Raw genomic sequence first — 16,127 nt, 5'->3', positions numbered from 1 at the left:
AGTCCGGAGCAGAGCCAGGCATTGAACCCAGGCCCTCTGATATGGGACGTGGGCAACCTAATTGCCAGGCCAAATGTTGGGCCCCATTAATGAACTCTTTAAAAAAAAAAAAAAAAAGATTTATTCATGTGGCCAGCACTGTGGCACAGCGGGTTAACCCCCTGGCCTGAAGCGCCAGCATCCCATATGGGCACCAGATAGAGACCTGGCTACTCCACTTCCGATCCAGCTCTCTGCTATGGCCTGGGAATGCAGTAGAGGATGACCCAGGTCCTTGGGCCCCTGCACCCATGTGGGGGACCCGGAAGAAGCTCCTGGCTTCAGATTGGCGTAGCTCCAGCTGTTGCGGCCAACTGGGGAGTGAACCATCAGATGGAAGACCTCTCTCTCTCTCTCTCTCTCTCTGTGCCTCTCCTCTCTCTTTGTAACTCTGACTTTCAAATAAATAAGTCAATCAAAAGAGGTTTATTCATTTATTTATTTGAAAGAGTTATACAGAGAGAGAGAAAGAGAGAGAGAAAGAGAGGCAGAGGCCTTCCATCCGCTGGTTTTCTCCCTAGTTGGCTGCAACAGCCGGAGCTGTGCCAATCCATAGCCAGGAGCCAGGAGCTTCCACGCAGGTCTCCCACGCAGGTGCAGGGGCCCAAGGACTTGGGCCATCTTCTGCTTTCCCAGGCCTCAGCAAAGAGCTGGATTGGAAGTGGAGCAGCCAGTACTCGAACCGGTGTCCATATGGGATGCTGGCACTGCAGACGGCAGCTTTACCTGCAACGCCCCTGTTAATGGATTCTAGAAATATTCTGTGTACCTCGGTAAGCCCATCTTGCTTGAGAGAACCTCATGGTCTCCACACTGTTCCCTGCGACCCTACCCCAGACACCAGGGGGCAGAAGGGCTTGGGTTTTGCTGATGGGCTTCAGAGGGCTTCAGGGCCTTGCTGAGGTTGCATGGCTCTAAGTGGCCGGGGGTGCCCGTGGCCCTTCCCAGGCTCCCAGATGGCCTCTGGTCAGCAGTGGACTCAGGGCTCCCCTTGCCACTGCCTTCCCTGATGGCTGGAACTCAGCTTGCTGGCTGGGCACAGGCAGGCAGGTACCTCCTCGCACCTGAGGGCAGGGCCCCTGTATTTCTTTTTTCTTTTCTTTCTTTTTTCTTTTCTTTTTTTTTTTTTTGACAGGCAGAGTGGATAGTGAGAGAGAGAGACAGAAAGAAAGGTCTTCCTTTTTGCCGTTGGTTCACGCTCCAATGGCCGCTGCGGCCAACGCATCGTGCTGATCCGAAGCCAGGAGCCAGGCGCTTCTCCCAGTCTCCCATGCGGGTGCAGGGCCCAAGGACTTGGGCCATCCTCCACTGCCTTCCCGGGCCATAGCAGAGAGCTGGCCTGGAAGAGGAGCAACCAGGATAGAATCTGGCTCCCCAACTGGGACTAGAATCCGGTGTGCCGGCGCCACAAGGCAAAGGATTAGCCTGTTAAGCCACGGCGCCGGCCGGGCCCCTGTATTTCTGTGAGTGCCCAGCCCTTCCCCACTAGACTGCTGTGTCCAGCGCCTCTGAGGGTGGGGCAGGCTTGGTTGCTGCCATCCTGGCTGCCACCCAGCAGTGTGTGTAGCCTGGGAGCCTTCTTGCAGCAGGCACTGGCCCCTGGCCCCTCTGGGTTACCATAGCTTGCTTGCTAGTCTCTTGTGGCATTTTGAGTAGGGGTGTGAAGCTCCTGACTCCTGCTTTTGTCTCCAGGCACCAAGCAGGGGTCTGGAGCCAGCCCTGGCTCCTGGCCAGCCTGGATTTCCAGGGTTTTCTCCAGCAGGGGGCAGATGCAGAGGCCGGGGCAGCGGGCTTGTGTGGGGAGCTTACTAGCCGCTGCCTGGGCTTGGACCCCTCTTCCTCTTGCAGCTCCCAGAAGCTCAGGGAATGGAGATTAGCACTCCAGAACCACTGTTTTTAGCAGCTCACCTCTCTGCTGGCCCCACTGGCTTAAAGCAGGTTTACCAGTCAATAGTGCTAATGACCAGTGAGATGAAGTCAAGCTGACTTCTGGAAAGTAATTTTTTACAAATACTACCCACTCTGACTCAGCTGCTATTGATCACTGTAAGCTTCCCACGGACGTGGGCAGGAGAGCAGGCAGGATACGGTCTTTAATCCTTCCCTACCATGGGCTGCCCCGTCTTTGGCTCAAGTCCCCTCTCAGGACACTTGGCTTTGCAGCGAGAGCCTAGGACTGCATCCCCAGTGTGCTTCTGTGGCTGTGCAGAGTGAAAGGGATGTTAGTTACCCTGGCTTCAAAAGAGGCTGCTGGAACCTCGCATCCTCTGTTCTTTAGGCACAGGCTGAAAGAGATGTGAGATGCCGGGAGCAACAGAAAAAGGAGGCGAGTGGCTGCAGACTCGAGGCGGCCGTGCAGGCCTCACTGGTTTGACATGCACTTGAAAGACGCGACATGCCACGCAGAAAGTGTGTTGTGGCCATTTTGAAGCATATGTGAAAGACTATGTGTACACACACACACACACACAAGCTCATTAACTGGCAGGCTTTGTGGCACAACAGGTTAAGCTTCTGCTTGGGATGCCCACACCCCATGTTGGAGAGCCTGGTTTGAGTTCTGGCTCTTCTGCTCCGGCTAATATGCACCCTAGGAGGCAGCCATGATGGCTCAAGTGATTGGGTTTCTGCCACCCGCATGAGAGACCTGGATTGGGTTCCTGGCTCCAGCTTTGGCCCCTCTGGTGGTTATGGGCATTTGGGGAGTAAACTAGCCAATGGGACCGACCTCCCTCCCTCCCTCCCTCCCTCCCTCCCTCTCTCTCTCTCTCTCTGCTTCTCGAATAAAAATAAGTTTAAAAAATAGTTTTAAGGGCAGCATTGTGGTGCAATGGGTTAAGCTGCTACCTGTGACCCTGGCATCCCATATGAGTGCTGGTTCATGCCCTGGCTGCTCCACTTCTAATCCAGCTCCCTGCTAATGTACCTGGGAAGGCATCAGAAGATGGCCCAACCATTTGGGCCCCTACCACCTATGTGGAAGATCCCAGTGAAGCTCCAGGCTCCTGAATTTGGCCTGGCCCAGTCCCAGTCATTTTAGCCATTTGGGGAGTGAACCAGCAGATGGACAGTTTCTTTCTCTGTCTTTGTAACTGTTCCTTTCAAATGAATGAATGAATGAATTAATTAATTAATCTTTAAAAAGTTTTTAGGTTGAGCAGGCCATGTACCAACACATTAGCAGTGATTACATCTAGATGCTGGGACGTGGTTTGGTTTTTACTCAGCACTCTTTTTGTACTAAGGTAATTGCTAGCACCAAGGGGCCAGGGTCCTGTCACCACCCTGGTCCTCAGAGGCCTGGCCCTGGCCAGCAAATATGCATGTAGTGACTCAAGCTGGGAAGTGGCTTCCAAATGGCTGTGGTCACAGAGTTGATGAAGCATGTGCTCACCACAGGGTGGGCTCCAGCCTGCAGGAACTTTGGTCGGTTGAAAGCTGGCCACTCATCCATTCTTCCATCTAGCAGCCACGGGGCCTCTGTGCTGTTCACCACATTTACAGCAGTGGGTGAACCTAGTCCAGGCTGCAGAGTGTGGTGTGGGATATAGAAAGTGGTGTCAGAGTTTGGAAGGTGGCCAAGGGGAGTGACTGTAGAGGTGGCCTTTGAGCTGGAATCCCAGGAGCAGTGGGACATGGTGGGTGAGGATGAAGGCGTGGACCAGGGCACTTCCTCTCCAGGTGTGCCAGAGTCCAAAGGCCTGGCTTTGGAAACCAGTGCTGCTGATGTGCTGTGTGGCCCCGAGGAAGCTAATTTAGCCTCTCTGATCCACAAATGCAGATCATTTCACATCCTCCTGTCCGCCCTCTACCTTCTCCCCCTCCAGGCAGGATGCCATGAACATAAATGATCGTTCAGCTTTGTCCAGAAACTCTCAACTGGCCTCTTGGGTGGTTACTTGCTAGCTTGCCTGCTCTGGTTTGTTCATTCTTCCAGCTTTGACATGGTCTGAGGGCGCCATTGCTCCTGCTGCTAAGTTGTCCAAGTGACTGGCAGTGAAATCAGGGGAACAGGCATGGCTAATCCCCGTCACTGTCACTGTCCTTTACCAGGTGGCCCAGAGGATGCTGCACACGCCAGGCACAGAAGTGCAGGTGGAGGCCCGAGCAGTGCAGCTCCCACTGTGCCTGGAGTCTCAGGGATTCGCTCCACGGCTGCCTGCAGCAGGTCTTTGTGCTGTACCCAGCAAACCAGTGGCAGTGGCCTCCCTGTCTAGGAGGTGGTGTAGTCAGAATCCAGAGTGAGAAGGGGCCTAAGCAAACCTCATTCCAGTTCAGCTCCTTGGAGAAACTGAGGCAGTACCAGGCGTGGTGGCAGATGGGGGAGCTGATGTGACCGAGCAGCTCTAGGGTGGGGGTGTCTCAACAATTGAGATTAAGACACTCCCAGCCCAGGGTACAACCTGTACTGAGGTGCTTAGCAAAACCTGCCTGACGTGATTGCCTTCTGGGGGCCGAGGGCCAGCGCCAGGAGACGGGTGTGGCCATGGCTTTGCTTCTCTGTGCTGTAGGATGGAGCACGGGCTTGGGGATCAGGAACTGTCCTGTCTCTACCACGTCCTGGCTTGGCAACCTTGGGCCCCGAGGACCTGAGGTTCAGTGTCCTGATCTGCACAGCGGGTCCTTGCGAGAAACCGTCTAGCACAGGCCTCAGGGCTGAAGCCCCCTGCACTTTGGTTTCCTCCTGTGGCCCATGGAGGTTGATACCCCAGGAAAGACTTTCCCTTTGAAAAGCCAACTGTGGTGGGATCTAGGCATCCATCAGGGCAGAGGGATGGCTTCTGCCGATGCCGCTGTGCAAACTGCTAATCTGGCAAGGTCAGGAGTCCGAGGAACCTGTGCTTTTCCTCGCAGCCATTCCTGGTAGGGGAAAAGCAACCCCTGCTTCAGTTCCCACACCCAGTATGCAGCGTGCATCTGAATGAGCGCTGGGGCATGCTGCAGGAGGCATGCAGGTGCTGGGCTGGGATGCTAGCCTGCCTTCTGGAAACAGCCTCGTCTCTGCTTCTTACCTCCCCGAGTCCCCAAGTTTGCCTTGGACATTGGACTCTCCCATCCCCTCCTGCCGACTCCTTCCCATCCTCTCACCTGTCCAGGGCTTCCCGAGTGCCCAATAGGTAGGTAGGTAGTGACCAGCTCCACTGGCTGCCTAGTAACCAGTACTCCTGCTGTGTCGCCCGGGGCAAGGCTGTGGAATGGGCCCCACACTCGGAGCTCTGCCCGCATGCAGCTGAGAGGCTGGGTGTGTGAGAGGCTCCTGTGCGGGATCTGGCTGCCTGTCGGCCTTGCTCCTCTCTCTGCAGCTCAGCACCAGTGCCGCCACCTAGTGCTGGGGGACCCAGGGGAACGGTGCCTCCTGCTGTGTCTCAGGTTCCTCAACTTGCAGAGCCCTCGGGCTCCTGCCCTCCTGTCTGTCTGCCATGACCTAGCCAGCCTCTGGCCAGCAGCCCGTGAACGTGAACCTCTTTCTGGAGAGGCCAAACCTGGGGCTTCTGATCTTCTGTGAGTGGGGGTGAGGGGCTCTGGGAGTTGCAGCTGCTGTGGTTCCACGTGATCTGACCACCAGGCCATGTCGGCCGTGAGCTCAGGCTGACGCGAAGCTGCCCCAGTTCCAGGGGCTTGTCCTCACAGACCCGGGGTGGGACTCGACTGATGCGGGCTCCAGACTAGCAGTGGGGAGCCAGGACTGACATCTGCTGGATGTGTGTTCTGGGGCATCGAGCTGCATTCTGTGTGCAGGTGTCTGGTTGGTCCTTGTGCCCTCCTTGCAATGTTGACAGTAGGACTCCTCCTACATGTGAGAAAGCTGGAGGCTCAGAGACCCCGCCCAGGGCCACACAGTCTGCTGCTAGAAAAGCCAGCCTTTGCTTTCTGATTCCAAAGCTCCCACAGCTAAACCATCACCTCATTGCCCACCATCACTCCGTTGCCCACCCCATTGTTCCAGAAGATTATTACACGGAAGTGAAGAATCTGGGTGCATTTGCCTAAAGAAGGTGATGGTAATGGCTGGGCTGTGGGCCTTAGAAGTGCTGTTTATTCGGCCCTGTGACCCAGAGCAGAATAAGGAGGCATGGAAGGTTCTGGAAGCAATGAGACCATCTCCAGGAAGAAAGTGCTTGTTATGGGGACCTTACCGGGCCTGGAGAGCCTGTGACTCCTACCCTGTGCCTGCCCCCCCACCGGCTTCCTTTGCAGGTGGTGTCTCTGGGCTGTTGGCGGGGTGGGGGGGATGGAGGAGGGGTGTCTGCTCCTGGCTGGGTGGCCCAGGAGGCTATGAGTCTCATGATCAGGGCAAGGCAGACACCCCTGTTAGGTCCCAGGAAGCCCTGCAGGAAGATCATTTTCTGTCTCCCTTAACTAGGGATCTCTTGGTGGGTTCTCCAAGCCTGGAATGGGAGGGTAGGGGTGGATATTCCAGACTGGAGGGCTGTGTAGGAGGTGGCCTGAAAGGTCAAGTTGGGAGTCAGCCAGCTTGGCTGCAGCACTTCCTGGCTGTGTGTCCTAGGACAAGTTACTTAGGTTCTCTGCACTCCTTCAGTCCTCACCTAGAAGACGGAGATAATAATAGCACTCAGCGAGGCTTTCAGTCAGCAGGCACTCAACCCACATTATCTAGAAAACCACTGTCATCAATAAAATTGACCCAGACTCCTACAAATTCCCACTTTGCCAGGAATCTTGTGGGCCGACAGGCCTGGAGAGAAGAGGCAGATTTAAAGCCCTTCAGGTGCCCCCTCTCCTCCCATGCCCACCTCTGGGCATTGTGGGGCATGCTGGGAACCAGGAGGCAGCAGACCTGGGCCCTGGCCCTGCTTCTGAAGAGCTGTGTGCCCTTGAGATGGGGCTTGGCTGAGCTGCTGCTCGGCCCCCTTGGCTAGGGGAGGATTAACCAGGAAGCACTGTACCCATGAGGCATTGTCCTGAGCTGATGGCCGCCCTTCCCCCTCTCCCTGGGGGAGCTGGGGAGTTCCCGCATCCCAGTTATCAAGCCCAGAGGAGAGGAGCCCTCCCCAGGGCTCCAGGCATGGGAAGGGAAGAGCCTGGGAAGCCTCAGTGAAGGCCGGGGGTCTGTCTGCCTGGGGGTGGGGCCCGGCAGGGCCAGGCAGGCTCTGTGGAAAGCCCTTGATGGGGTGGGGTGGGGGCACAGCCATTCTGGAGCACAGGGAGAGGTGGTGTGTGCACACCCACGCTGGCAGGGTGGGGATGGGGGTACAGGCAGAGGGTGTGAGGCCACAGTCGGGCAATGGAGTGGCCGTGCACAGGGCCTTGTGCGGGGACTGTGCCCTCTGCACTGAGAGGAGCCGACGCTTCTTGGAAAAACGGCTGATTCCAGGGCCGGGGCAGGAAGGCTCAGGATGCGACCTGCCAGTAGGTGAGGAAGCACACCCCAGAATGCACTGCTGGGAAGTGCACCAGAACCCCGGGGGCAGTCGGAAGACAGGAGCAGATTGGTGATGGCCACGTCGGGGGCAGCTTGAGGACCAAGAGAAACACAGCCATGAGCTGTGAGTCTTTAGCAAGTGGGGAGTCTGCGTTGATAGTAAACAGGTGCCTGGGAGCGGGGAGAAGACTCCGGTTCACAGTAGGGGCTGAGGGCCTGCTGGTGGCCTGAGGAAGACCAGGCTAGGGGGGCACCATCGGTGGACGCCAGGCCTAGGGCCAGTGGGTGCAGAGGGGGGGCGAGGAGCTGGGTGTTTGTGTGCTTTTTGGATATCCCCATGGACTTCTGTTAGTTGGAAGCAGCGGTAATAATTATGCAGTGGAGAAATCAAGCAGCACACTGGCTGCGTGATCAGAATTACATTGAAGGTAGATGTTGTGTGCCTGTGATGCTCAATGTGCACGATGCTAGTCTCACCGTGGGAAACCCCCAGACCGGCGCAACGCCAGGCACTTAGCCCTGGCAGGACTCCGGGCACAGGGGCATGGTGGAGGTCAGGAGGCGGCCCCTGCTCACACCTGCCCGGCACGGACCGGGGCTGCACTGCCTGCTCCTTTCAGGAGCTTGCCCTGGTTGCATTGTTGCTTACTTTACATTTGTTGGAGTGGGGCGTCTGTGCTGAGTTTGGGGAGGTGCCCCTGTATCTTTACACAAGCGGAGTGGATGACAGCTGGAATCTGGGTTTCCGTACGCTGGGTCCGGCTTCCCGCCTGCGCCTGCGCAGCCCCGCCCGTCTGACCTGTCCTTCTCTCCCCCACAGATGTGCCGGTGCAGAAGCTAGCGGCCATGCCGGCCTTGCGCTGCGTCAACCTGCGCTTCAACCCGCTCAGCGCGGAGGTGCGCGTCATCGCCCCGCCGCTCATCAAGTTCGACCTGCTCATGTCCCCGGAGGGCGCCCGGGCTCCCCCGCCCTAGGCCACTCTCCTTGTGCCCGCCCGGCAAGGGACAGCGGCCTCTGGCCTGCCCCACTGTGGGGAGGGCTTCCCGCAGGCCCAAGGAGGCCGATTCTGCGTGCTGGGAGGGTGCCGCGGGCCCAGGGTAGCTTAGGGCAGTAGTGGGCCCTGGAGTGCCGCAAGCGGGATCAACGAGAGGGCTGCAGTTGGTTGGGCCCTCACGGCTGCTGTGCAAACTTGGGCACCCCGCTGTCCCCCTGAGCCTTGCTGCTGGGGAAATGGGTGTTGGGGTGGAGCTGTCGCCTGCTTGGAGGTCTCTTGGGCAGGCTGTGGTGCGGTCACCTCCATGCTGCCTGCATCTCGGAGCTCACAGATGAGTGTCGCTGAGCACTTCCTGGGCCCTGTGGGTTTGAGGCCTCCTTCCTAGTGCTGAGAGCCAGGTGCCCCCTGGGAGAGTAGAAGACAGTCCCCATCTATATATTCCTTCCCGAGAACAGTGCCCATCCTAGCCCAGGGTTCCCTGGACCTGCGGGAGCCTGAACGCAAGAACAGTTACAGAGGAGCCCGCCATGTCCTGCTGGGACACTGTGGAGCATGGCAGGGCAGCTCTGTCCTTCCTCCTGATTAAGAAATCCGTGGGGTAGGAAGCTCTGCGGGTTCCACTCCTCCCTGGAGTGTGACCAGGTGTGTGCCGGCATGGGTACCCAGTCCTCACAGCTGAGCCGCAGGAGAGGCGGCCCAGAGAGAAGACGGCGGTTTGCTGTGTCTGTGAGTCACTGCACCTGTGACCGTGGTCCCTCTGGCAGCAGCCTGGTTATCTGGTCACAGCCATGTGCAGGCAGAAGACTCTGTGGGCCACTCCCAGAGCCCTGGTGACCTACCTAGTCCTTTCAAGGCCTGGGACGTGGCCAGGCAGTGGAGTGGCCAGCCAGCCCAGCTTACCAGGGACCAGGAGTTTCCTGGGATGTGGGGCTGAAACTGGGAGGCTAGCAGGGATGGCTGGTCCCGCCAGGAGGGGACCTGGCACTGCTGCTTTCGGGAAGCACCCGTGCTCTGCAGCACCCTTGATTTCTTGATCTCTTAGCTATCTACCTCCCACCTTCTCATTACTGGGGCCAGCTGCCCCAGGCCCCACCAGCTGGCACCTCTGTGTGAGCTTCTCAGGCCCTGGGACTTGGGACAAATCCAGGCCACCCAAACCCTGCGTCCTGTGGGACCTCTTCACTGCTCCTGAGTTAAGCTGTTCAGCGCTCAGACCTCCTCTCAGAGCACGCCCAGGCTCCTTCCCTCCTGGGGCTCCTGTCTCTTGGCGCTGCAGCAGAGAGCCTGTTCCCTCTTCTCGTATCCCGGGGCCTGGGTGGCCAGACTCTGGGGAGAGGGTTTTCAGGGTGCGGCAGTCAAGGCAAGATCTCCAGGGCTGCCCATTCTGGCCAGGGATGTTGGGGGACATCCTGTGTCCTCCTTGCTGGGAGGAGTGGCACTTTCCTAGTGTGCACCAAGGCAGTGCATGGCCAGAGCCTTGCAGCTCCAAGTGTAGCCTGTCACCAGCTGCAGCATCTGTGTCACCTGGGGGCTTGTTGGGAATGCAGGGTCTCGGGCCCCACCCCAGCCCTCCTGACTCTGAATCTGCATTTTACCAAGGTCCCCAGATGACTCCTACAAGCACTTTATAGTTTGGGAAGCGAGGGCCCAGGAGGCACCTTGGGGATATCCTCCGAGTGGCAGGAGAAGGCTCTCAGTTCTGTCCCTGACTCCTCCAGGGATCTGACTGAGTCTGTGTCAGCCTCTCCCTAACCCAGCCCTGGGAGACGCTTGGCCTTAGATCTGATGGCATTCCCAGGGAAGGGAGTGAGCGCCGTCACCGGGAGGTGAGGGGGAGCTTTCCCTGCCGTCTGCACCTGCCTTTCCGGCCGTCTCCTGCATGCCAAGCTGCCTGCTCCCCAGGTGCTCACCTCAGGCCCTTAGCCTCCCAGGGCTGCCTCTGAGAGTTGCTTTCTCCTCTGCTTGGAGAGTTCACCCTTGCCTTGCGGGGGAGCTTGGGCCGAGGAGCCCCTGAATCAGAGCTCACGGTGTGAGTGAGTCCTTTAGCTTCCCTCTGCAATAAAGACCGTTGGTTTCACCTGCCTGCTTGGTGTTGGGTTAATTCTCACTGCACAGACCTCTGTGGCCTGGGTACCGCAGCAGCCCCCTGTGCAGAGGGGCACTCCTCTTGATGAAAGCGTGAGGGAAGGTGATTTGGGCAGAGCAGTTCTCGATGTCACAGGTAGGGGGTGTGCTCTGATCATGTCCATCATATTCATGTAGTGAGATGTCACACGGTGCCATCAGTATGTACAAGGACACTCTAAAAATTCTGTGGGAAAGAGGATTCAAAGAGAAGTTTCTTTTGGTGAAATCCATGCCTGGTTGTATTCATAATACCCATTTCCATGAACTTTTAGATGACCTCTCTTAGGCGTGGGTTTCACAATTTTTTGCACCACAAGAAAGTCCTAGGGGCTGAACTAAGCCTCTGCCTGGAGCGCTGGCATCCCATATGGGCGCCGGTTCATGTCCATGCTGCTCCACTTCCTATCCAGTTCTCTGCTGTGGCCTGGGAAAGCAGTGAAAGATGGCCCGGTCCTCGGGCCCCTGCACCCATGTGGGAGACCTGGAAGAAGCTTCTGGCTCCTGGTTCCTGGCTTTGGATCAGCTCAGCTCCCACTGTGGCAGCCATTTGGGAAGTGAACCAGTGAATGGAAGCCTCTGCCTCTGCCTCTCTGTAGCTTTACCTCTCAAAGAAATTTTAAAAATCTTTAAAAAATTCCCTTTTAATTCCACTTTCCATGAATTTTTGAAGTATATTATGTGTTAATTAAAAATTTAAAATATATTTTGTTTAAAAATTATTTGTGTTAAAGTGTATTTGGAAAAGAGAGAGAGATTCCATCCATTGATCATTTCCCAAATACCCACAATGCCAGAGCTAGACTAGGCTGAAGCCAGGAACCTGGAACTCCATCCAGGTCTCCCATGTGGGTGACAGGGACTCAGCCAGGGGAGCCATCACCTGCTGCTTGCTAGGATCGCACTAGCAGGAAGCTGGATTGGAAGCTGAGTAACAAGGACTCACCAGGCCCTCTGATATGGGATACAGGTATCCCAAGCAGCAGCTTAACCCCAGCACCACCACCCCTGCCCCTAAAAGTATGTTAAGTGACATTGGGGTGCCACTCGTATTCACCGTGAATGCAGGAGCAACCAAGCAGGTTGATGCATGCCCAGAATAGCCAAACATCAGCCCAGGGGAGTGTGCACGTGGGAGGGGATGAAGAGGCCCAGTGTCCGCACATTTCTCCCTTCCCTGTGCCAGAAATCACCACCCTCATAATTCAGTCCTCTGGGTCCACGGTTCTCAAAGAGAAGTCTTTGGGCCAGCAGCACAGGGACCACAGGGGAGCTAGGCAGGTGCAGATGTCCAGACCCAACCCCTACTGCAGAATCAGAAGACACTGCCTTCACAAGCCCTCTAGATGGTTCTGATGTACACTACAGTTAGAGTCGCTGTTTTGGGTTCAAGGTTAAAGTCAGGTGCTCTTTTATTTTAAAATTTTCAGTTGTTTATTTCATTGACCTGAGAGGCAAGGGACAGTGTCCATCCACTAATTCACTCTCCAAATGCCCCCAGTAGCCAGGGCAGGACCAAGCCAAAGCCAGGAGTCAGGAGCTTGGTCTGGGTTTCCCATGTGGGTGGCCAGTACTTGAACCATCCCCTGCTGCCTCTCAGGGTGTGCATTAGCAGGAAGCTAGAATGGGAGGAAGGGTAACCAGGACTCAAACCCAGGCAAGTGTTCCCAGCGGGTCTGAGCTGCTACACTAAAACACCTGTCTCCAGGTCTTGCTTTTTTATACCTGAAAGGCCAACTTGAGTTTGCCTTGAGTTTTAAGCCAAAGTATTATTTGTATTAGAAGGCACAGAGAGAGCTCAGTGTCTTAAACAGGTTACAGTTACACCTCCCTGAACCCCTGGGACAATCCTAGCTGGCTTTGTGCTCCGGACACACCCCTTCTCCCCCACCAGGAGGCCAGTGAGGGGGCTGCAGCAGGGGTCCCCGCAGGCCTGTCGGGAGCTCCTATGCCCTCCTAGGACAGCCAGGCTGGCACTGCGACTGCCCTGGGGCCTAGCCTGGCCTGTGGCTGCTGCTCTCCCCAACTCCCACCTACACAGGGCCCTGTGAATGCCCCGGGTCGCCCCCTGGCTCGGCACAGCTGATCCTGCTCTTTCCGCAGGAGGGCGTGTTCTGCACGGATGGTTTTCCGAGTTATCAGAGTGGGGAGTGAGGTGATGGGGTCTGGTTTTGGGTGGGGCTTTCAGTGCAGGGGGTGAAGCCTTATTTAGCGTGGGGTAAGGCTCACGACACCGTCACAGGTCAGTAGACTCAGCTAGGGGGCTTTGAGGCTCAGGGTCCAAAGAGCCTTGGGTGTAAATCCTCTCTGAGGCTCTTGGGAGTTGAATGGCTTGATGTTCTTTAAGTGATTCTTTCCAAAAGCCGAATGACCAAGAAAGCTCTGTGTGACTGGTCCTTCCTGGGCACGAGAGCCCTGGGCTAGTTCGGTTATGCTGCAGGAGGGCGGGATGATGAGGTTCAGTGTAGGGCATGAGACGGTTGCCACTGGGACTCGCCCCAAGACACCGTGCTGGACCCCAGAGCTCTGCTTTGAAGCCGCTCTGCATGTGAAATATACCTGTCCCTTCTGAGAAGGCCGGTCAGTCCTGGGGCCCGGAGCTGTTCCAGGCGGCTTGGCAGCCACCCCAGAAGGCCCTGGCAGAGCCCTGGGAGAGATAAGGCCAGGAAGGGTGGCCCTGGGAGAAGAGCGGGACTCGGGGCTGCTGGGTAAGGAAAGCCAGCAAGGCTCGCGTGTGGCCGCAACTGACTGCTCTCAGGGCCAGTGGGTTGCACTCACCCCGAGAAAATGGCCTCTGCCACTCTGCCTTGGGGTGTGTGTGTATGTGTGTGTGTTTAAAGATTTATTTATTCGAAAGAGAGAGGAGAGGGAGAGATCTTTCATCCACTGGTTTGAAGACCAGGGCAAGTCCCTGCAGAAACCAGGAGCCTGGAGGTCTGTCTCGGTCTCCTACGTGGGTGCAGGGGCCCAAGCACTCTCTGGGTGATGCAGAGCTTCGAGCTGCACATGCCTGCAGCACAGGGGAGATGAATGGGAGACCCAGTCCCGCGGGAATGGAAGAGTGACAGCTTGCCGTTCATCCCGTCTTCATCGTTATGGAGTCTTTGCAGGCTCTGTTTCGGGCCTCCGAGGACAAATCATGACTAATGAATGAAGAAGCCTTAGCTGGGAGCCAGCTGGGGCCTGTGCTACCTGCGCTCATGCTTCCAAATCCACAGCAGCCAGGCCATGGAAAACAACGAGGATGGGCCAAGGGTAGTGCTGCAGCCCTGCACCATACACGGGAGAATCTGTCACCTGGGGGCTTGGCACAGTGCAGGTTCCCAGGCCTACCTGAGCCCCAGTAATCCAGGCTCTAGCTAGGACCCAGGCCCCTGCACCTCAGGAGCCTGTAATCCTCCACACAGTAGCCCTGGCGCACGTCCTGCAATGGCTCGCTCTCAGTGCTCTGCGGGGCCTGGTGTCGGCTGCCCCTGTTAGCTCTCAGGCTCGCTGGCTTCCAGCTCTTCCCCCAACCCCATAACCAACTCCCTGACTCCCTTCAGGTCTTTGCTCAAATCAAGGCCGCCCTGAACACCCTGGCGACGTCTGCTCCATTCCTTCCCCAGCACCTCGGCCTCCCATGACCCACTTGCCTCTTCCTTGTCCCCATGGTGCTCATCATCTGACACATGCTTCTGCTTGCTTGTCGTGTCTACTGCTTGTGGTCTGTCCACTCTGGCCAGAATAAAATGTCTCTAAGGAGGGATTTTTTTTACCTGTCTTGGTCTCTGCCATACCCAGTATGGAAGCCTCTGCCCGCACAGAGTGCATACTGTATGTATGCACAGTATGCACAATGGGTGCATACTGTTTACTGACTGGCACACTGAGGTTTGAGGACCTCTGCTTTGGAGAGAAGTGCTCTCTGATAGGACTACCTACTAGGTCAAGTTCACATCCCATGTTAAATACTGTGCTTCCCACCAGGAGGGTTTGCTCTGCAGGACTGAAAGCAGTTGGCAGTCTTTCTCATGTTGGCCCACCCAGACCCTCACGCGCCTCAGCGTTGTGGCTGTGGCAGTTCTGAGGCGAGAGGCCAGGCCCCCATGCCTCCCATTAGCCTGCCACTGTGCAGGAGTCCAACCACTGTGAGGTCACGGCTTTGGGTTCAGCATTGCCTCCTCCCCTGTGAGCTCCTTCCAGTTCTCCACATTTCTGGAGACAAAGCTGAGCGATCAGGCCCTTGCTACTCCAAGTGTGGTCCTCACTGGCCAGTGTCGACACCACTGCAGGTCATATGAGAGATGCAGAGTCGGTCCTTTCCCGGGCCTGCAGACAAGAGAGCCTTGAGCGAGGGTGTCCTTCCAGGCACACAGCAGTCAGTGTGGAGATTATCATTTCTATGGGACACCAGTCCACAAGTTAGCATTTAACTCCCCTTAATGAACAGTAACCAGGAACAGTACTGCCACATTCTCACCATCTAGCCTGTAAGACGCTGCTTTAGTGCTGGGTGTGCGCTTCTCTCCTTGTCTCTTTTCCACCTTGGAGATAAGAATTCCTAAGAGCCCATTCCTGAGGGTGTGGGGTTGAGCCTAACATTCCTGGGACCGGGTTTATCAGCTGCTCTGTGTTCCAGTCCCAGAAAGGGACGGAACCACCCAACACCTGAGGGAAAAGAGAAAATAAAACAGAGGTGGGAAAAAATGTAGAAGAAGCAGGAAGCAGCTCACAGGTGCCTGTGATAAGGCTGAGCACCTGCTCTGATTGTCTCATTTACTTTCAGGCAGCTTCTATTTTTATTTCAAGCATACAGAGGAAAATTTGGATTGGAGAAGGTGGAGCTCCAGGTCAAGGTGAGACAGGGGACAACTGGGATTCAAACCCAGGCCTGCTGACTGGAGTCCCTTCTCTCAGAGCCAGAGTCTGGGGCCGAGAAGTGGCTCACGCAAGCCCAGCTCAGCTGGAGGAGCCCACAGCTCCCAGAGAGCCCCACCCATCCCCAGGAGGCCTCACCAACTTCCCTGATGTAGGCTGGTCCTGTCACAAAGGCTTGGATCCTTCTTGGTCTAGGGCCACCCCAGGGCCTCCATGCTACCATTTTGGGTGTAGAACCCAGCCGAGAGTGGGACTCAGGATGTCTCCTATCTCAGTGGGGTCTTCCTCTGTCACTCCTTGGGAGGACTCCTGACACCTGGGTTTTCCAGAGGATGGAGTGGGGTGGGGTGGGGGAGGACCATCAGAATGAGAAAATTCTGGTCCAGAGGCCGGCATTGTGGCACAGCGGGTTAACCACTGCCTGGGACACTAGAATCCTGTAACTTGGAGTCCCAGCTGCTCCACTTTCGATCCAGCTCCCTGCTATAATGCACCTGGGAAAGCAGCAGCAGAGGACGGCCCAAGTGTTTGGGCCCCTGCACCCACCTGGGAGGCCTGGCTCCTGGCTTTAGTCTGTTCCAGCCCAGCTCATCCCAAGCTGTTGTTGTCATGTGGGGAGTGAATCAGCAGATAGAAGATTCTTGCTCGCTCGCTTGCTCTATCTCTTCCTCTCTCTCTATCACTCTGCCTTTCAGATAAATGGATATTTACAAAAAAAAAAAAAA

General features: G+C 56.5%; 1 protein-coding gene across 1 annotated transcript in view; it reads left to right on the top strand.

The window, feature by feature from the left end:
• LRRC20 (leucine rich repeat containing 20) overlaps positions 1 to 10,495 on the top strand; it is a 108,087-nt gene extending 97,592 nt beyond the window's left edge. Inside the window, exon 5 of the mRNA XM_062215324.1 lies at positions 8,244 to 10,495. Within this exon, the coding sequence (XP_062071308.1) occupies positions 8,244 to 8,398 (155 nt within the window). The 3' untranslated portion in view covers positions 8,399 to 10,495. The remainder of the gene's footprint in view (positions 1 to 8,243) is intronic.
• The last annotated feature ends 5,632 nt before the right edge of the window (positions 10,496 to 16,127 follow it).

The sequence above is a fragment of the Lepus europaeus genome, chromosome 17 (assembly GCF_033115175.1).
Source record: "Lepus europaeus isolate LE1 chromosome 17, mLepTim1.pri, whole genome shotgun sequence".
NCBI classification, from domain to species: domain Eukaryota; kingdom Metazoa; phylum Chordata; class Mammalia; order Lagomorpha; family Leporidae; genus Lepus; species Lepus europaeus.
Note: the sequence above shows the minus strand (reverse complement) of the source record. Positions and strands in the feature narration are given on the sequence as shown.